Source organism: Hoplias malabaricus, chromosome 15 (assembly GCF_029633855.1).
Source record: "Hoplias malabaricus isolate fHopMal1 chromosome 15, fHopMal1.hap1, whole genome shotgun sequence".
NCBI lineage: Eukaryota > Metazoa > Chordata > Actinopteri > Characiformes > Erythrinidae > Hoplias > Hoplias malabaricus.
The window spans coordinates 29648871-29671246 of record NC_089814.1 but is presented as its reverse complement, the minus strand read 5'-3'; the positions used below and the strand labels follow the sequence as shown (position 1 = coordinate 29671246).

Sequence of the window (22376 nt, the reverse complement as noted above, 5' to 3'; positions counted from 1 at the left end):
ACAGCATTGATGCTGGAGATTTCAACACCAACTGTCCACTCTATTAGACACACCTACATTGTTGGTCCACCTTGTAGATTTAAAGTCATACAGTAGCTCATCTTGATGCCTAGTTTGTGTTTGTCATGCTCTAGTCCATCTGTGAACACATGGTTGCTACACAGGACACTGTTGGCTGGATAATTTGACTTGCATGTAAATCCATTATAACTGTAATACACGTTTGTATTCTAAATATGTAACAGTTGCATGTATTTTATTACTCCTCAACACTGGCCATAAGACATTTGTTGCTTTCCAGTTTTAATGGTTAATGATTTTAATTAAAAAAAAAAAAGAATTCTGAGGATTTTTTTCTCACTATTTTCTAGCTATCCAGTCTGTTTGCTGTTTGAAACTGCTCTAATGTATTTATGAATCCCTAGGCTCAGTAAATGGGTAAAAAATAAAACTGTTTCGGTCTGGTAATGCTAGGCTTTCTCTCTCTCTGCTCATTGCAGAGCAAAGGCATCTGGAGTTATTAAAGAGAACGTTGAAAAGCATAAATGGAGATGAGGATATTGTGCTATTGCTGCTCCATAGGCGGGTAATATTGACTTATTTTTGCTGTTTCGGAGGAGCGTTCAGTGGAATTTCTCCAAATTTTGGAGACGACAAGGTGCTTAACCAAACGTCTCATGTTACAAATGAGTTTCTATGATAATTGAGAGGGGAATAAAAAGGTAAAGTCTATTTAAACTTCAGCAACTATGCAAATCTTAAAAACAGCTTCTGAACATAAACAAACCAGAGAGAACAGCATTTCCCCACAATAGAAGACATCCCATTTAAATCACTTATGAAATGGTGGATTGTGTATGTGATTTCACATTCCCAAGCCCTGTATGTTTTTATAGGGACAAAGGGATATTGGTTGAAATTGTAAATATAAACCTACACAAACATCACAAAATGACCTCCATGAAAGATAAAAATTGAAAACTCAAATGCATAAATCTTACAGGTGAATGACATTACACTATGAATAGGAATTATGGCCAATTATTTCACCATATTAATGAATTATGAATTACTTCACCATAATAACATGCAGAAAACCTACCAAACTAAAAGCAAGACCACTGTTACATTGTTTCCACAGTGTTTCATTCTTAACTGAAACAAAATACAAAAGATTTTAAATTTTGAATTTGAAATGCTACATTTTCCAACTGTTTTCACTCTCTACAGTTTGTAATCTCACTTAAAATGGCCAAGTACCCTGCATAGCCCACTACCTATATGTCGGATGTTCAAATGGAACACCTCCCCTCTGAAAATTGGGGTATTCTTACCAACCTCTAACTACAGAATCCAAGATGGCTGTCTAAATATCAATGTGTTAATGCAGAAGTAGCATACCATTTATTAGAGCTAACAATGCTAACCAGGAACAAGTTAACTATAAAAACACAGGGCATAGATTTTCTGAATGTTTAACTGGAACACAGTTTGGGTGTGACATCATTCCAATTTCCAACTTCCGAGATAAATGGAATGCAGCCCAATATGTACTGCTTAAAATACTCTTTATCATAATCTAATAAGATCATAAAGTACAGGGAACAAGAACCCATAAACACTATCAAACATAACAGGGGACCGTATGCAAATAGGGCACTCTTTGTGAGCCCAGATTGGCTCATATTCAGCCGTGTCACATTTAGGGTGACTATACCTTCATGTCCTATGTTTTTAGCATTGTAGGTTAGCAAAATGGGTGCAAGTGTTTCAGTGTTCAAGTGCTCAGAGCTGAGAGCAGAACTGGGACACACTTCACCTTGCGTGCCTTCGTGTCTTTATATCACTACGTTTTTTTCACTGGTTTTTAGCTGATTTCTGTTCAACATTACACTGTCCTAATAGTCTCTAATATAATTTATCATAGCCTCCTCTTAATGCAGGTAGGCGTTTCTGTGACTCAAACCCTTTCATGTAATTTTCTGCTCTATATTTTTACAAAGCTGAAAGTAATCTGTGCTTATGATAGGATAGGAATAGACAGTCACATCTGACCATTACTGACTAACTGGCGTGTTCAACTACACAGCTATTTGTTTAAAATTTCACAAAATGGGTGAAACCTTTAGATTATTAAAGCCAGAACACCAGAGAGCGAGCAAATGTGTGAATTATATTACAACTAGACTGTGTTATATTGTTTAGGGCCAACAGCTGAATGGAAAGGAATCTGTCTAATCTTTGTTAGTTGTCTTGTTTGGGGGGGGGGGGGGGGGTGGGGGGGGGGGGCGGTGACACAAAACATGGGAATTTCTTTTTTAATTCATCCGAGAACTTACATTTACGTTTCGGCATAGCTGCTCGAGATGAGGGTGGGTACATGAGTTTTGCCTGACGTAAACAAGGACTACTGACGTGCAGACTGACCAATTAAATGTTTACAGAGAAGATTATCGACCAATAACTGTAGCGCTACAGTCAGACCGTCCAATCAGAAGATTTTAGGCTACTTCACCACGCCCCCTTCTCACTCAAGCGAACCAATCGGAGTAGGGGAGGGCGGGACTAGTTTGTGAACGAAACGCTCCTCGAAATTCAATGTAACCTCTAGAAAAAATCCCGGACGTTTGTGAAATTCCGCCCGGAACTTTTTTAAAGTCTAAAAACCCAGTCCCATCCTGCTCCATTCTATCAGCGGTGACTTCCGTGAATTCCGTTTAAAAATGTAAATCATTGTTGTTGTTTATTTGTATTATAATTTAACAAGCTGGAGAAGAGGTCAAACGACAAAGATGTAATAGTACTTTTGCTTCTCATTTTGTCATGTCTTCTGCATGTTTCTTTGGATAAGTAATACATCGTGAGCACTGTATTTCACAATTTTTCCCTGTGCTGATTTAATTTCAGTTTGGCACTAAGAGCGCCGCTCTTGACTGCTGCGTTTACGGCTACATTCTCGGGCAGAACTCGGTGAACTGGAGTTTAACCCGAAAACATCAACAGTGCGCTGGTGTGCGACCACGTGGTGTGTCTCTGAGAATAGCAACCAATGGCGGGGTGTGTGGAGCTTGTGGAGCTTGTGTACGTGTGTGTGTGTGTGTGTGTGTGTGTGTGTGTATGTGAGAGAGACTGTGACTAATGCCTGTCATATGACTGCCGCTAGGCCACAAATGGAGTCAGAGTCGAGGAACGGTGCGTGGCTCAGGAACTGAGCGAAAGAAAACGGGGACTTACTGCGTTTGTAAATGTCGACAAAAGTGGGTCCAAAATGCCTCCCACGCTTTTCCACAAACTCTTCAACAAAAAAAGCGCCTTCTCTCCGCCACCGAAATGTAACAAGGACGACCCCGCGTTCAGGTACGAGTATCTCTCTCTCTCCCTCTCCGTATAAACATATCTGTGTCTGTCCGCGCGAACAGCAAACACAGACACAACACTACTGTGGAGAGTTGATGAGTCCGTTTCTAGCCGTCTATGTCTCATATTGAATCTGTATTGTACTAAAACGCTGTATAATTAACCCCGTGCTCTCTGTGTGTGTTTATAAAAACAACGTAATTCAGCTGTAGTCGTCTTGGACGTGGCTAACTGCTAGCTACCGCGCTAGCACGCTGTAGTGGGGATTTGGTGTAACGTTAACCGTTAACGGCAGTGTTGAGGATTCGATGCTGGGGTTTGGAGGTGAATCTCAACGTTAACGCCATGAAACGGAGTAAATAACAGACTGTTTTGTGAGTACAGCCTATATGAGCGTGGTAAAGCAGAAACACATCGGGCTGGGAGTTGAAAAGGGCCAGGAACGTTAGTTTAGTGTGTTTATTTTTGTGGTTAAAGGCGAGAGAAGGCATATGTACAGTCACATAATGCGGTTAAAACTGCAGCTGTGAGGGTGTGATAAGTAGGGGCTGATAAGTATGAGATAAGGTGCAGGCTGGCTGTTACCTGGACAAGGCATGTGACTGTTCTGAGGGGGGTGCTGGGTTTTAGCACGTTTACTAATCAATGAATAATGAAGGGGAACGGTGGGCTCTTAATACTCGTAGTTGGGTTGGTTCTTGGTTTGATTTAAAGTCTAAAGTAATTGGTTTTGAAGATGTAACAAGCTCTATTTTCTCTCTCTCTCTCTCTCTCTTTATATATATATATATATATATATATATATATATATATATATATATATTGTAATTACTATTGACAATGTTTTGCTTATTCTGAAAAGGCTTAATCCAATAGATGTGTACTATTTTGGGGTTCTATTATATTGTAGTTGTGTCCAAATACATAGTACACAATCAACAATTCCACAATTCAACACAATAAGTACTGTACAACTGGTGTCTAGCTGTCTGCAGATAATGGGGAAAAAAACATTGCATGTAGTACAGAGCTTGTGCAGGTAAGTAGCATTCAGATCACATAATAACTCCCAGCCAAGGATATTTTGTATTGCAAAATATATATTAAGTACTTTCTTAAACAACAGGTTCAGGCTCTTCCCCTGTGTACAGACACACTCTGCTTATAACAGACTGAGGGCATGAGGTTTGTAGTGTTTATATGATAGTATCTGCTATTGCGCAGTAGTGAGTAAACATGCATGAGGTTGTGTCTGAATGCCTGCACTACCCTCCTGAATTCAGTTTGCTTCAATAATGCAATCTACAGTGAGTAATGTAGGGAAGAGTGAGTGGGGCTCCATTCTGAACACCGTTTATTCATTGGAACTTTGCTGTCAATAAGTAATGGATTCAGCCAGGAACACGTTAATGAGATGAGGTGCTGACGTTGATGATTAGTTCTGGATCATAAATACCAATCCAACTTATGCCACGAGTTATGCTTATGAGTTATTAGCTGGAACTCCATCAGTCCAGAGTATGCAGTTCCAGTTCTCCACCACCCAGTGCTGCTTGGCTTATAACCACTCCAGCTAATGTTTGGTATTTAGGATAGTGACCTTAGACTCATACTCCATTGCCCCAGAGCGTGTGATAGCCTAAGGTTTTTATGGATATTAAGAAAATTGTATGAAATCTTGTGTCAGCACATTCCACATTTATGTAGCTGACTTAAACATTTGAGGTTGGGATGTAGATTTTTTTTACCAAGATGATTGGTTCTCTAATTGTTAGCCAGTCTGGAACTGTGGTGAGATCAATATGTTTCTGGATAGGTTTTAAAAGCTGCTGTTTGTCATGTACTTTTCTAACTTCATACCCCATCGAGTTCTATTTAAGGTCCTATAGGACCCACACATTTTCAGATGAAAAAATCTGCCCCATAATTCTGTACGTATTGTTTTACTGCATAATTATTTCTTTGGTAGTGTATCAAATGTGGGGCTAGAACTAATTATAACTGATTCATTTTGGCCTTGTGGTCTCAGACGGCTGACCCCATTAGTAGTCTACCTGTAGGGACCAAAAAAAAAAAAATCATTACTGAGTCTGTGTCCTTTCTAAAGATACAGGTAGACATTTGTATATTTTGAATTCTGTAAGAGAGTAAGTACAGGTCTTTGTGTTTTTAAATCAAATTTTATACTACAAATTATGAACTAATTAGTGTGTTATATACTATAATCCAGATAAAAATAAAATTCCAGCATGAAAAATAAGGAGAGTAATTTTAGTATAATTTAAAGCTGTGGATGTATGAGCTAATTTAAACACCCTTGGTAAACACAGCTGGCGCTATGGTAACGTGGAGAGCTTGAGCGCTGTTGTGATGGGAGATTTGAATAATTTTTTCAGAGCTGCTGATCAACCATGAGAAAATTCAGATGTGTGGACCATGAGTCACTGCTGTAAGACATCTGAGGGTCTGAAGATTTGTTCTGGACCTCGCAGACTTGAGGTGGTTGCGATAAAGCAGAACAAAAACACGAAGAGCCGTGGGCAGTGCCCGGCCAGTGTCGAGAAGCACCGCTCTAGTGGTTCTCAAAGCAGTCCTCACGCCCCCTAAACTAGTTATTTATATTTTGGCTTTAAACTAGCACTTTTACTAATGATAGCCATACACTGGAAAACTTTAAAAGACCCTGGAAATACATAAAAAAAAATTTAAACTGACACCCTCTCAGAAACAAGAACCTTCTTTAGTGTGTCTTTAGACACAGACTGTGACTTGGCAGGGGGTCTTGCAGAGTCACTATATGTTTGAACTAAGATTAAATGATAAAAAGATGGACTTAAGACATGTTCTTGAGTCACTTACACAGAAAGATGGAGATGAAGGGCGCACACCACACTTCTAGCAAAAATTCTCATGAATTTCTTCTGACCTTTGAAATTTGTCTGCGACCGTGTAGTTTGGTGTAAGGCTTCCATAAGGCATTAAAAAAAACAAAACGTGGGTTAGCTGAGGGGGCATTAGGTACTTGTTGGAGAATCTGACCTCTAGATCTCATGATATAAAAGCAGTGGCTTGTGCATCCTCAGCTACTTTTACGTATGATTTTCTTTCAGAGTAAATAAAGATTATCTATTGCTTTTAATATGTCCAGTCGAGAGAGAGAGAGAGAGCGCTTACAGGTTTGGTCTTGTGCTTCTCCATGGCATTGATTACAATGTACCACATTGCTGTTCATCATCGAACGGTTGCACTATACAGGAGAATACCACAGAGGTCAGTGAAATGGGTGACCCCAGCCTAAGAAAAGCCCAAAGCACTGCTCACATTTCTTTGGCTCAGGGGGGACACCAGGCAGCATGCTGCGCATCGTTCATATCAAGCCAAAGGCTTTTGTGTGCCCTGCTGCCCTGGCATTGGCCTCATGTCGAAGACAGCTCTGTATCTCGTAGTGCAACATGCAGACCTACTTTTATGCATGTGCAGTCAAATTGGATTAGTAGAGGGTGACATGGCTATATTTTGCTGTATGGAAAATAACCTGAGTGTGTGCCACAACGTTTATCCATGAGTAAATATACACATGGATGTGATAAGTACGTAATAAAGCATGTGGCTTTATTTGTTTCAGTGTATCAAGCTTTTTTTGTGTGTTTGATTTTGGATTTCAGTGAATGTGTACAGTGTTTCAAATTTGGCCCCAAATATTCGTTTTGGTGCATAGTGGGTTGTGTATTTTTATTTTTTTTTGTTCCTCCTTTCATGACACACATTGTGTATTACAAGTTTATTTTGATTTGATTAGATTGTTTTTTTTTTATTCATTGTGTTATTATTGTAATTAGCAAAAATGCTAACGCTAATGCAGAACTAATGAGGCAAACTTTAAAACATGTCGTAGCTGATGGCTTATATTTGTGGAAATTTAAGCTTTCCTTCAAACAGTCGATTGCTGTTTACAGTGGAGACGTGGGTAATGCACCATGTATAATGATGGACATCATCCATCCTTCCTCATTTGTATATCGTTTTGTAAGAACTAATTTACAGCAATCTCTTACACAAATGCTTAAGAAAGAGTCTCTTTGTACAACCTGCAACACTCTGGCCTTGGCTTTGAGAAAAGGTCTGAATCCGCTACTGGTTCTGACAGTTTCTTAGTGGTAATTTTAGACATCATGGGAAATCTTTCATAATACTATGTCCCATCATGTGGGCTGGTGGAGGGATGTCGACACACACACACTCATTCATCAGAGTATGTAGCACATTTTACAGAGAACTAATTAGTCATCTGAAAAGTTAAGCTGCGGCTTAAGAACTACATCTCCTCTATGGAAGTCAATAGATGTCGTCCTAGCAGGTATTGATGTCATTTGTTATCTGCTTCATTTTTCTACAGTGCAGGAAACTACACAAGGCAGTCTGAGATAGCTGGAGGCAACTGCGGTGTGCAGTTTCTGTGATGCTAATTAACTAGGCATAAACTTCAAGCTCTTAAAAGCTATTTAAGCCTTAAAATTCCACTGCAGTACTTTAGGAGTATATTGGAGCGTAGGTTGGTGTGGAGGTTTCATGTCAGCATCTGCGCTTCCCAGTGGTGATAGTGCTTCCCATCATGTTCCGCTCTGAGCTATTTAAAGTTGTCCAGAGGATTCTTAGAACTGTAAGATCATGGTAAAGAAAGTTGTCATGTCTCTACCACTCCTTTTACCTTTAGCCTCAATAATGGTTATGGTAAATTTATCCTGTGGAATGTAATGTATTTATTTCTTGCTGTAGTACAAAGTAAACATCTAATAATTTGATTAGATAGCTAGTTTTTTGATGGCATTGGCCGGATTTTACACACAGGACTACATTTGCAGGGTCTTTCTGGTTTGCGTTAACCTATTTGGGTATATATATATATTTTTTTATGCAAGTCTGTAGTCATAATATTTATGCCATGTATGAGTCTTATCTGCTGTTTATGGTAACAGTTGTTTGGATTAAACATTTCCTTCATTCAGTCTGAGCTGTGTTGATTAGATTTCTTTGACATTTATTTCCTGGGTAATAAAAACCCCAGAAGTCAAAAAACTACTTTTTCAATTTTAGTTTTAAGTTCCATTTTTCCCCCACAAATGTTCTCCCTAGTCATTAGTCTTAACCAGTTCAAGATTAGATAGGACTCATACAATCCCTCCAACCCAGGACGGGAAGGTTGGCATGTGCCAACTGACCACTGTCCCACTGACCAGATCTGTCAAAGCAGCTCTTATATTTAGGTTCATAGGTTTGGGCTCTTTCTATTCACACATGAAACAAAGCCGATATTGAATGAAATCAATTGTGTAAAGTTACAGCTAAGCCACTTTAGAAGCATTGAGTTTTCTTTTCATATACAAGTGCATCTTGACCTAGGCTACTGTCTTAAAAGTTGGATAGTGGAAAATTAGGCTTTGAAAGTACTTTGTCTAGAGTCAAACTGCCAATATTACAAGTCTTAACACATTTGTAGTGACATAAATCTGCAAACACTTGCTTATGAAAACATGGAGCTTTGTGTTAAGCTGTAGTTGTGAATGGTTCATGATGGGTAGGTTTGGTTTGAGCCACTTTCAAATTGACTAATCCTGGAATGTCTCAGTGTGACATCGTCTGCCACTTGTGGATCATGTGAGTTTGGAATGCATCAGTCATCACCTGAAACAAAGTTCACTGTCGGTCACCAGGGGTTTTTGGGAAAAGCAAAAATGTTTTTGTCATGGTCAGTTCAGTGAAGCTAAAAATGGCATATCATATGCATATTTAGTTACTGTTCCTCTATTGAAAAATGTGGAAAAAATTGACGACGATCTTTAGAGAGCAGGAAAAAGGTTGATTTATGTAAGAAGTATCAGTAATCACTAGCCAGTTATGAGAACAGTACAACATATTGTTCTTACAGGGGCATATAATAACACTGTACAATGTTTTCTTTTTAAACACAGTAAAAACACCCCAAAGAAAATTAATTTTGTATAAACTAGTATATATTTTTGAGGTTTTATAATAAGAAACAAAAAAATCCAATTTTGTTCATATTATCACATGTTGAACTTGGGCCACGTTCTTTAAATATATCAGTGGTAACAACCTTTATCTGCTGATGCCTTTAAGGTTCTCATTTAGTTTTTCAGCACCACCCCCAAAATATCACTTCCTCCACTTGAGTGTTCATTCATGACTGTTCCGCAAAGTAATTTTGCAGAATTTACTGCCTTACACTAACCACAGTGTAGGCCAGAGGTGTCAAACTGGGTTCCTTCTGGGCCACTGCTCTGCAGAGATTGGTGTCTCCAGTTATTCGTTGCTAATTCAAATTTTTAAGTTCTTGCTAATAGCTGATACAACGTTGTATCACGAGTGTTTTTTGAGGCAGCCCTGAAGTCTGCAGAACTGTAGCCCATAAATAAATCAGGTTGACATCACTAGTGTAAGTATACGTTGGACCTGTTGTTGGAAATATATCTGCACGTTAGGATGGCAGAGTTTGTTGTGTAGTTTTAATGTTGAGAATTTTCCGTTAATCCATTGATAGCAGTGCAGTGTACGGTTTGTTGCTTACTGCCTCCCACGATGTTTGAACTGTGTAATGTGAGCAGCTTGACCAATTCCAGTACAATACCAGCTTAGTGTCATGGTTGGTGTACTCTTACAGTTTACCAGAAAAAGAATTTAGTTTAATTAAAATAACACAGACCAATTTCTTGCCCATGTCGAACAACCCCGCTGTGTGTAGGTACATGAGCAGATGAGGAGGGGCTAGTAGGCATCTTCGTTCAACCCCCCCCTAGAAAGCATGTTTAGTCTGATCGCACTAAGCGTCCTAACAGGGTTTCATTTTCATCCAGAAGTATTCCACACTTGCAGCCAGGCCATGGACTGGAAAAATACAAGGTGCAGGCGTTCAAACATGATCCTAGCGAGTAGGCAGCAGTTGCATCACAACACGGTTATTTTCTTTATGTAACTTTTGCTGTCTCCCAGAGTCTCTCCTCACCTACCCCTCCCCTGCAACTTTCACTAATGCATGGAGCACTACCATGCACAAGGTGGGAGGGCATTTGGAGGGGAGGGGAGTTTCTTGCTTTCCAAGGGTTCGGATTAACCGTAGCTAAACTGGATGGCACAAGCTTTTGCTTTCTTTAGTTTCGTCGGCGCGACCAGTGAAGTTGCATCCACTCAGCGTCCCTCGCAGAGATGCCTTTGTCCAGGCTGTCTTCAGCCCGACCCGGACGTCACCTGACAGTCTCATGTTGTTTTGTGAATTTAGTTCAGTGCTATTCTTAGCAGTGCGCTCTCTCTAGTGAAAGAGAGGGAGAGAGCAGGGCCAAGGAAGAGCGGGGAGAGACACTGGCAGGTCCACAACGATGCCCAGGTACCCAGACGCTCTTTCCCTACTCGTGTCCACTGTGCGTTTGGGTTTTGAATTCCTAATTTGAGTCGGTGCTGGAATGGGACATTGCTAGCCAAGAGGGCTTTCCTGAATGGATTTAGGGATTGTGGTGAATTGATGGCTTGGGTTGATTGATTGTCATTTCATATCGTCTTTGGATAAAAGTGTTACTTGCCTTTCTTTTTTTTGAGGGTGGGCTTTAATCATGAATATCTTGTAAACGTTTGAGACAGTGGGCAAGTACTTGGTAGCTTTACTAGTAATGTCTTAGCAGTCTTCTTCAAGCAGTGTTTTGTGGCTTTTTAGTTTGAGGTTAGGGGTAGGGTTATCTTAAATAGTTAAATATTTAGGCAATATGGGGTAAATCCAGTGGTCTGAATGAGTTTGTCAGAATTACTACTTGATTGATCCAAGGTATCTGCAAAGTTTAGCTGTTGTCAAGTGACGGATTTGCTCCTTTTGATGCCTATGTTTGTCAAAGCTTAAAAAGGATCTAAATAAATTAATGTCGAGACAGTACGGATGTGATATCTCTAAACTAAGTCTGTTGGTGGGCTTGCCCAGTGTGGAGATGTGTGTGTATGTGTATTTATATAATTTGTGTGTGTCTGTGTGAGATTCAGTTGTAATGGTGACATAATAATCACTATTCGTTGGATTATTTTGATTTCTGTCTAACTGTAGACGTCTTTTTCTGCTGAAAATAGTTTGGGGTTGCCCTGTTTTTGTTTAACTGGCTGCTGTATGATAATGTAAGGTTATTCTTGGCTTGGCTTAGGAATGCTAAATCCCCTACAGACAGAGGCTGTGGACAGAATTGTTTAAAAACAGCAATGGGTTTGCCCAACAAACTTTATATTTAGGGGAATAAATCACTAGGCACATTCTATTACGTAAACTTACCGGTAAGAAAATATTCCATCATAGCCATAGAGCTCCCATTATTTAAGACATTTGTGACTAGCGGATTCCAACTGGGCAAATTTAGTGATTAGTCCTTTGCAGAATGTTCTTTGACATTGACCCTTAATGAAGCACATGTCATGGACATCCCGATTGAACAATGAGTCGAAGGACTGAGAAGCTGAATGAGTGAAGGCGTGTGGAATGCAGTGTTGCCTGTCTCAGTAAACAGCCATGTCCACCATGACGCCCGAGCATAGCGCCCTCTGGCCCTTCTCTCGCCTATTCTGACGCAGGGTCCAGAAATAACCAGCCTTGTGATTCGGATCTTCCATACCTCCATTTTCATCCCCCTGCCCAAGAGCCCAGTAAACAATGTGAGACCACCTCAGACTTATTCCACTTCCACATCATACTGGTTGGGCCCTAGTTTTGTACCATTTAGGTTTTTAAAACTGTGAGAACATATAAACTATAATGAGAATTTAATTTCAAATACTTCAGTGTATGTTGTCATTTTGATTACCTTAGTCATGGCTGCTTGTTTTCCTGGCATTGTCTGAGGTTTTCCGTCACTAACTTAATCAAAGGTCCTGTTCAGGTTTGGTTAGCTTTTCAGGCGCAGACTTGTAATGACTGCAGGACCACCAAGTGTCCCGAAATGCCCTCAGAAGCGACACATGAGCGCTCTCACTGCACACCGCTGACAGGTTTCTTTCAGCTGGTGACGACACGCCTTTCGGCAGAATATAGTGTAGTACAGAACCCTCAGCAAGTTATCCTAACCCTAACAGAGTATAGACCACAGTTGAGCAACACTCGTTTGCTAAAGGGGTGTCCAAACCCAGTTCTCTGCTGCCTCTGACAAAGAAAAGCAGTGAGAGAACACAGGCATGGAAAATAAGATCTTTGAATCTGGATGTGGCTAACGTTATTAGATGAGCACGGAATTTGGTAGGTTCCAGAGGATGAAGAAAAACACTTGCATGCCTGATCTGTATTGAATAACAACAGCTGGGACACCTGATAAGAAGAATAAATAATTACAGAGAGCCAATTTAATTTTAGTCTAATCTGAATTGGTCTATATATTTACTAAAAATGTAATTACAACATATGACTTTCTTCATTTTTGTCTTTTTGACAAACGCCTGATAAGTGTCTGAGTAAACAAATGCTACATTCCCATTCAGTATTACCTGGATTTAGGATGGTATTTCAGTGATTATCAGTGAGACTGTAAATGTAGGCCATTATGGATTATTACACCCTGTATTGTGTACTGTTTAGTCTGACTAGAGTTGGGTGGTACAGGGGTAATGGCATATTAAATGTGGTTAATATGTGTCTGGTGTGTCACATTTCAGTTCTGTATCTGCACAAGTTAAGTACAGTCAAAATCAGGTAATTCATATGCATTTAAGAGAGCAACAGGCAGGGGCCACTGTGGGAGCTCACTGATTGGTGATGTTGCTCTTTAAAAGCGGGCAGGGTTTTGACAGATATCAGGCTTTATCCTCTAAACCTGTGTGATTTGAGCCTCAGTTCGCTGGACCACTGTCTGTGGTGTGCTAAATCACAAGGGCCTGTTAGCTCACTTACCTAAGCCTAGCTGACCAGCTACATTTCTTACTTAAGTCAATGGACTTCGCTGTCTTAGACACATTTTTATCCTGTTGGCCTGTGCTAAGCTGCGCTGCTCAGTTCAGGCAAAACACTCTTAAAAAAAAACCTACCGCTCGACTTTGTGCTGACAGATGTAAGGCTCAGCCCAGCCTGACAATGAGTAAATGGAGTTTGTGAACCTGGAGTTCCTTCAATAAATACAATAAATAAGTCTAAATAAGCTGTACTTTATTATGGTGTTGATTAATACATGTGCATATCATTGCAAAGAGAGTGATCTATTTCCATCATTTGTTTCTTTTAAGTCCTTTCAAGGCTGCGGTTATCACTGTTTGTGCACCTTTTTCTACCATACTTTGTCCCATTACTATGCTTGGATACAGCAGGAGGGTGTCAGTGCTGACTTGACAGATGTCCAGAAGGCAGTCAGTCTTCCCCATGATTGTGTAGCCTACTGAACCAGACTAAGGGACCATTTGAAAGGCTTAGGAAACATTTGTAGGTGTTTTGTGTTGACTATTATATTTTGTTGAGAAATTAACTTTCTGATGATATTCTAATTTAGTGAGATGCACCTGTATGTCATGAATCTGTTGTGAATATTTGGGCTTTAAAGACCATCAAAGTGTGTGTTCGTGTTTTGTGGAAGTATCACAGTTTAGTGAAACCATTTACCTGTTTTTTAAATTTGTGTACAGATCCCTATAAAACTAAACCATCTTTATTAGTGTTCAACATGAGGGAAATCATCATTTGAATGATTACAGTCTTCAATTCAATAAGCTATATTTACATAGTGTTGCCAAATACAGATCACAGTCCTTGGCAACACAATGGAATCCCCAAACTTGGAGGATGTTCACCCAGCCTTTTTTTCTGGCTGTTGCCTTGTTAGTCCATGACAAGGCTCTGTCCTTCAAAGCTGATCTGTTGACTGTAATTTGAGAAATTTGGAATCTGCTTGCCATCAAAAAGACCTGAGGATTAGCAACAAACTACTTAATTGACTTAATTTCATTTGTTTATTTATTCTATTTGAAAAGCTTTAATGTTCAGCATTTCATGGAAAATATATTGTGGCGTATCTGTGGTTTCGTTCTTTTCTATGAAGTAAAAAATATCCACATCCTCCAAGTGTGTGTGTGTATATATGTGTGTAGGAGTGGGATTTGTAGGCTGAGTAAAAGTGAAGTCTGTTCTATGCTGGTGCTCCATGCTTTTGCCTCATGTTCGTATGTGTGCCCTGCAGCTGGCCCTCCCCCGAACTGGAGCCCGGCCAGATCCGCCTCATCGTCTACCAGGACTGTGAGAGAAGAGGCCGAAATGTCCTCTATGACTCAAATGCCCAGAAGAGGAGTGCAGAGGAGGTCTCTGTCATGGTGAGAATCAGTTTATTTATCATCTCTCTCTCTCTCTTTCTTTCTCTCCCTCTTTGTTCGTGGCATTTGGTTCCAAAAGCTCTGAGGTCGAGAAGGCTTTATTAGCACAAGCTTTACCAGAAACAGACTGGTGTCAGGGATTCAAGTTGCACCTGGCGCATGCTGATTTGTGACTTAAAGATAAGAATCAAGGTTAAAATCTCACCTAATCTTGACTGAAAAAAAATAAGCACAAACAAAACTGATTGAATTAGGAGCACCAACCATAAAGCAGTAAACAAACAAAACCCTTTGTTTCCAACCTTTTGTGAGTCAGGTCACTACATACAGTTTGTACAAAGTCAGCCCTACGCCAAAAAGCAAGTCTCAACTTGGGACTCGATGCGGACAGAGAAGTGACTTGCACTGGCGTGAAGAGATTTTTAAGAATCTCGGAATGACTTTTCCACCTCGTTAACTACAACCGATACGGTACGTGTCCTTCGTAGGCCGCAAAGTAGTTGTCAGGAAGTTTCGCTGCCTTGCTTTGCTGCATTGCACAGAGGTCCTGACTAGTTTGAACTGGAGGCCTTATCTCCAATAATAATAGCATCAGCTGACACTGAATGTGTAAGCATTCTTTAGCATTCACATGATGGGCGGCGTGTTCTCCCTTTCTCACGTCTCCAGCTCATTTGTCATCAGCTGTCATGAGGTTGCTGCGGGCTCATGGAGTTCTCTCTCTCTCTCTCTCAGCTACATTCATACATATGCAAATGCAACCATATATTACAATCAAGTTTATTTCCTGCTATGTGATATGTAAATTCAAGATAAATACAAAAGATAAGCATCTAGCCTTTAGCATAGACACACAAACAACAACCACACACTCTGGCATGTCCTAATATACTCTCTACTGCTACCCCAGGCAAATATTTTGGAATCACCACAATTAATGGATGTTTACCCAATTTTATTTGCTTTGTATCAAATAAATCAGATAAATTAAACATTATAGATTAATGACATATTGAAATAAACACTAGGTCAAATTGGATTTGGAATACAAAAGTCCCTGAGGAGGTTGTCGATTAAATAAAAAAAATAAAAATAAATAAATATTAATTATTTTGAAGAAGGAATTCCTACAACGAGTGACAAGATGCTGGCTGTCCCCAATGAGCCGTATCTAATATTTAGTGCAAGTATAAACAAAACTGGAAGGTTGTAAAAGGAACATCATGTGAGTGTTTTGAAACCACTTTTTATTTAACATCCAGGACACCAAATTACACCAAGAACCTCAGCCACTGTAGCAACTGTGTGGTTACAGCCTCCATTGCTTGCTTTTAGTTTTTAACCAAGTTAGCAGTGAGAACTTGCCACTTTTCCAAAGTTCAGTCTCAGAACCTTGTTTCATTTTCTGTTTCTCATGATCCCTCCCCAAGATATTCAGTGATTAAATCAAAGCTCTGGGGTTGGAAAAGATGACAGATTATTATTTTAATTTTCAAATTCTTTTGTCAGCATAGGCTTCATGAGTCGATGCATCACTTCAGACCCACAGTGTTGGTGTTTTGTACAAGTGGAAGAAAGGCGAGAGATCAATTTTTCCAGGTCTAAAGCAAGAATGGAGCTCAGTTGCTTTGCTCAAGAAACAGAAAGGCAGTGCAAATAATAGAGCAGCACACTGAGTGGTGGTGTGTTTTCCAGCAGTTACACAAAAAAGGGAGTCATTTTAACGATACTTTAATATTCATTTTTGTTCATGATTATTACTGATCTGGCACCTCCTGTATACGGTATAGTGTAAAGGTTTGCAAAGTCGTCTGTTGCTGTTGTGGTTTGAACACCCTTTTTAAATGCATGTGTTTGGGTGACACTGTAAGGGATCTGTGACTTGGAGCTCTGCTGTGGCTGCAATCACATGACGCCTTTTGGCATGGGATCTTGTTCCTCCAGAGAGAGAGAGAGAGAGAGAGCAGCTGTGAGCAAGGGAGAGAGAGTGAGCAAGCAGCAGAGAGCAAGTAAGCAAACGGCTCCAGCTCACGAGTTGTTGAGGAAGTCATATGACCCGGGCTCACATGCTCTGCTGCTTTTGTGTGCTTGGTCAGGACATGAGGAGACGCTTGTTTGATGTGAGCCATTAGCAAAGCAGAGCGAAGCACGCATTCCACATCGCCTTGGCTCAGCTCAAAAACTCAACACAAAAACCAAGCCTGCTCTGCCCTACCTTTACTTATTAACTCCAGCCAACAGTTGATCTGCTGTATTTTAGCCTTTTTCATAACACAGGCTGGCTTTTTAAAAACACTTGCCTGGAAATTAGGCTTTCTCTTCAAGCACTCCCTGTTTGTTTTTTGGTTGTAAAAGAATTGAGTTTATTAAAACTATGGCTGAAATCCAATATACATGTTTATGTATGCTATTATTTATATTTAAAGAATTTACTGCATTGGAATAAAATAGTTTTTATAATTGTTCAGCATGATTAATATACTTCAGTAACTAAATCAAATTCAAATTCTAATACATTTCCACTTGCTACCACAAACAAATGATATGTTGACTGGAAATTTAGAAACTACAGTTCCCACTACAGGACTCCTGTGCTCGTTTCTGTGAGCTACAAGTGAGACGTTATTTCATACTATAAAATGGCATAGAGCTGTATGTCACTTCAAGCAGTAATTATGACTTTAGTGTTTAAATTATGTATAGTTTTATTCATTTTACTGTTCTACTCTATTACTACTATTCTATATTACTATACTATACCGTGTGTGTGTTTGTATATAGGAAATTGTTTCTTTCCATATGAACCACATTTATTATTTTTTTTAATGCTAGCCAATCTGTGTTTTAATGTGTACAGAAGACGTGTGGAGAGTCGCAGGCTAAAATGTTTGGGAAGTGCTGTCAGCTGAGGCCGAATGGGGGTAGCTCCAGCTCCCTGGACAGCAGTTCTTCATGCACCTCAGAACCCAGAGAACACAGTCGATTTCAGGTTAGCAGATATATATTTATTTAGCATTACTCCTCTCTGTGTTGGGATTGATACTGGCTTTAAAGAACCTTGTAATTATCATACAGGTACATATTTGATAAAGCATTAAAACATAAAAAGCTGATATTTTGAAACAATAAATCCCAGCAATTTTAAATGTAAACAAAAAATAACCAGATGACCTGAGACCTTGTGGAGTGATGTCATTAAAAAGTAGTTGTGAAGTAACCATTTTTACTAATTTACTGCAGTAATTATAAACGTCAGCATATGCTAGTGTATGCTTTGTTGCCCAGTGCTTCCTTGTCATGAAAGATACTTAATGATAATCCTTATGTCTACTTTCGCTTTTGTTTTAGGGTGTGTCACGCTGCTCTTCAGATGCAAACATGCTGGGGGAGATGATGTTTGGCTCTGTCGCCATGAGCTACAAAGGCTCCACACTAAAAATCCACCAGATCCGGTGAGGCAGGCAGTGGGGAGGGAAGGGGAGGGCAGGGCATGGGTGGGTTGATGGAGGAATGACTAGATTGTCACACTGACCTGCTATCATTTGACTGACAGAACAGACACACTGCCACTGAGTCATGATCAGCCTGTCATGACCTTTGTTTTCTCTCTCTCTTCCCTCCACTTTTCTTTTGCGATTGCAGATCTCCTCCACAGCTAATGCTGAGCAAAGTGTTTACCGCACGAACAGGCAGCAGTGTCTATGGCAGCCTCAACACGTAAGTTGCACATCTAGGGGCAGGCAATTTAGCAGTAATACATCACTATACCTGTCATTTATTACCACACTTCTGTTTCTGTTGGGGTGTGCCAGATACAAGGTTTATGTACAATAATTTTTGTCCAGTTTGTTGCTACCAACTTCGGTTAGATCTCCCTCATACACAGTGCTACACAGCAAGTATTACCCCTATATCCAAAGCCATATTTTATTTATTTATTTAATTAAAAATTGACCTTATTAGGTAAACGCACATCTCTAATAAGGTGGTGCCCTTTCGTAAAGTTTGCGATAATAATATTGCTATAATTTCTAAAACAATTTAAAATGTCAACGTTGTGATAATAGTCATATTCTGACTTGTTTACGTAATGATGTCATGCAGTTACATGTTAATTACGTGAGTCATTTAGGCACAGCCGACAGGTACAATGGACAATAGCTCTGAGGTGGTAGAATTTTGCTCCGAAAGCTGAGCGATTTCAGTCACGTGGAGGTGGTTTGGTTACAAAACATCAGATGTACAGTAAACCATGGTAATTGTAAAACACGAAAGAAGCCTGAAACAACAAAACGGGAAATGCAACTAGTCTGTTTGTCCACCTCGAGCAGAAGCAGTTGAGTACGAGGAAAGTCAACAACCAATGTGAACTCTAACCCAAACAGCCAAACCACATTGATGCAGCATAGCAACTCTTCTGTTTTTGTTTTGTTATTCACTGTGAAGCTTTAAGGATATTTCTGTAGAATGGTGTACGTTTTCCATTTATACGCGCACACTAATTTTCTGCACTTTAGTTTTGGGGTAGATTTATATGCTACATTTAGATTATGCAGTAAGTTACTGTTGTTTACAAAATAAACAGCAAATAAAACACGTTTTTTATGAATGTTTGAAAATGTTATATTTGTATTAATGTAACTTTATTTAATATAATTCATCTTAATATGACTTTTATATTGTTGCAGTTGGATGTTTTTGAATGTAAAGTGTTTTGTCTTACTGCCAATAATATCGTTATTACCGAAATACCTTGAAATATTGTGATATTATTTTAGGGCCATATTGCCCACCCCTAATCATTCATTTTATTTATTTATTTTTGTTGGCAGGCTGCAGGACAGTTTGGAGTTCATCAGTCAAGACTCCAACACACTCAGGCCAGACCAGAGCACTGTGGGTAACGGCTTCCTGGGGAACATAGGTAATCTTTACCACAAACATTAGGTCATAAAATCTTGTGACTGCTTTAAAGTAATAAAAAAAAAAATAAAAAAAAAATATTTGAGGTGAAGTAAACGCTCATATCCTTCCCCTTCTGTACAAGTATTTGGTCTCTCGTTCTCTCACTGTTTTTTAAGGCTGCAAAGTATGGACAAAATAATGGAACCATGCCACGTTTGCCTTGCATACGAAAGAGGAAACGAGGATAATACTGGGGTTCAGAAATATTGAAACCCCTCTTTTTAATACACACAGAGAAAATTTGACATTTAATGTCCATGCAAGAATTTATAGACCACGAACTTTTAAAGTAGAAAATAAACGATTGAAAGCACTATAGCTGCATGTATCTTCTGGACAGAGTCTGACAGAATGGATTGTGTGGGACTGTCAGATTATGAGTAGCTTTCTAAGAATGAACTTTTGATGTTTTTAACAATATCTGTGCACAATATTTCTTCAAAAAAAGTCTTTTGAAAGGACTGGGAAGTAATAAAGAGTTAAATCAGTGGACACTAAATATCGAAAATAATTAAACGAATTGTAATGGCTTACTGGAAGTTTTATTAAACGACACGTGGTCTCTGACTATAGCGTACTACTGCAGTGTGCAGCTCTATCTGATGCTGACTAAACATGGAGCCTCAAGAAGAACTTGTGACTTTTTTTTCCCCCTCTTGTAATGGGTGTTTGTTCCCCATGGCTTGGAGTAAAACGAGAAAAGCATACAGTCAGCTTTACTTGAAATAAATCACATGTCTGTAACGTGAAACTGCAGCTTGATGCAGTTTCAGGTTGTAGTTAGTCCTCTTGCCTGTGTAATCACTGTGTCAGGGTTTGTCATGAGTTCTTACAGTTTGTTTTCTTTTTTATTAAACAGTAGTGTCAGTTGGAACATTTGTTTTTAAAGCAGTGTATATAGGTCACCTGTAGAAGGAAGTAGTCAAGTAGTTCACACTGACATCTTGTGGCAACATTTTTCATTCTTTCTGCTTGGAATAATATTTGTGCTTACGTTGTTTTTAATATATTGCTTTTCCCTAACCTAATTAATGTCCTCCTATGAGGAATTCTATGAAAGTGCTCTGATTTATGAATGTACATTTGTCAGTATCGTTGTATCACTTCATCCCTTTTTACAAAACGTAATTCGTCGGCTTAACGTGTGCAGAAAGTAGCCAATTACAACGTCATTAACAGTATATTAATTGACGCTTTCTGCATATCTTAAGTCTCTTTTTGTGCCATGCCCACAGAACTTGCAGCACAGTGACATTGATTAATTGATTGATCAACAGGCAGAAGTGGCTTTGTTAGTTTGTATGTTCTGTGTGGGATCGCTCTTCTTCAGTGAAAACTAATGTACTGTTTTGTTGTTCTGACGACTTCATATGTATTCTTGTCTCCTTTTTTTTTTTTTTTTTTTTTGCTTAACTAACCTGGTTCTCTGTGTCTCTCTCTCCCTCTCCTGTACTTTCGTTTGCCCCGTCCCTTTCTTTTACCTATGGACATTACGCTGCTGCAGGTTTCTCTCAACTCTGCAGCCCTCGCCGGGCCTTCTCTGAACAAGGCCCCCTCCGTCTCATCAAGAGTGCCTCTTTCTTTTCAGGTTGGCGCTGTGTGTGTGGTTGTGCTTTTAAGGGTGGACGATATCACACGAATAACAGCACTCAAGAACGTTTGCATGATAAGCGCTCTATATCTTAATATAGGAGCAAAACTGGGCTTCGCTTTTAATTTTTTTTTGTTTTTTAGGTGAATTTCAAAAATTCTGCAACGGTTCAATGGTTATTATTTGTGGTTTAAAAGTGGTGGATAGGGCAGTTCTACTAAATCCTTTTAAAAAGTCGTACTTGCTGGCCCGTCTATCAGGTTTGCCTAGAGTTAAAAGGTTGAATCTGCATGTCTGGGGAGGGTGTTTGTCCAGAAACTACATCTAAGACGCAGTATTGATAATAATTTTACTCAGAGTAATGATAAACGTGACCCTTGCTCTGTCCTCGACGCCCTCCTGCACTACACATTTAGAAGTGTTTTCTCTGGTCACATTAATCCACTTATTAACAACCACTTTTATGTTTTATCAGGAAAACCCAAAAAATGTGCAGGTTAGGGGGGCGCTGGCTGTGAATGACAGCGTTACTGGAATAGCTGTGATGTTTTTGTGAGTAATACCTTGCAACTGATGACGGTCCGGCAAAACTAGGCTTGCCTTTATGGCAGGAATCGTAGGGCAGGGTATTTCTATCAAAATTACATTTAATTACAAAGTTGATCTTCAATGTCACATGAAGCCATTGAATGAATGAATTTTTGAAAAACGTATGTCATAGTTTTGAGGTTCGCAGCAGGGACAGGTATAAAAAATACGATAAATATGGTTCTGGGTTGACAACAAATCTAGTTAATATACATTACACGATGGTGGTGGTTGATAGATTAATTAATTAATTAAAAGCATGCTGTTATATTGCCCACCCATGTTTTTTCTTTAAAGGTTTGAGTGAGTGTGTATAGGTAGCATGCAGCTGCTTCTTTGTGACTTGCACAAGATGAGTCTCGTTTGATTTCTGTCACATGCTTTAAACTTTTCACTTCCTTTCTTTATTTTAGGTGGTTGTTGTTTTTTTTCTTTTATTTATTTATTTTATTAATTATCTATCCATCACTGTCATCTCAAGCATGGTTCCTGCCTCTCATTTTTGCCTCCCCTTTTTCACTCTCGCTCACTCATACATATATTCTCTCGC

The 22376-nt window shown here is 39.4% G+C and overlaps 1 protein-coding gene across 2 annotated transcripts in view; it reads left to right on the top strand.

Moving 5' to 3' along the window:
• The first annotated feature begins 3148 nt into the window (after positions 1-3148).
• The window catches only part of fnip1 (folliculin interacting protein 1), a 32934-nt gene continuing 13706 nt past the window's right edge, over positions 3149-22376 (top strand). Inside the window, exons 1-7 of one of the 2 annotated variants that reach the window (XM_066646099.1) lie at positions 3149-3357; positions 14553-14682; positions 17540-17671; positions 18031-18134; positions 18325-18399; positions 19515-19606; positions 21152-21235. In XM_066646099.1, coding sequence (XP_066502196.1) covers positions 3269-3357; positions 14553-14682; positions 17540-17671; positions 18031-18134; positions 18325-18399; positions 19515-19606; positions 21152-21235 — 706 coding nt within the window. In that variant the 5' untranslated portion in view covers positions 3149-3268. The remainder of the gene's footprint in view (positions 3358-14552; positions 14683-17539; positions 17672-18030; positions 18135-18324; positions 18400-19514; positions 19607-21151; positions 21236-22376) is intronic. The other variant, XM_066646100.1, reaches the window with a different exon arrangement.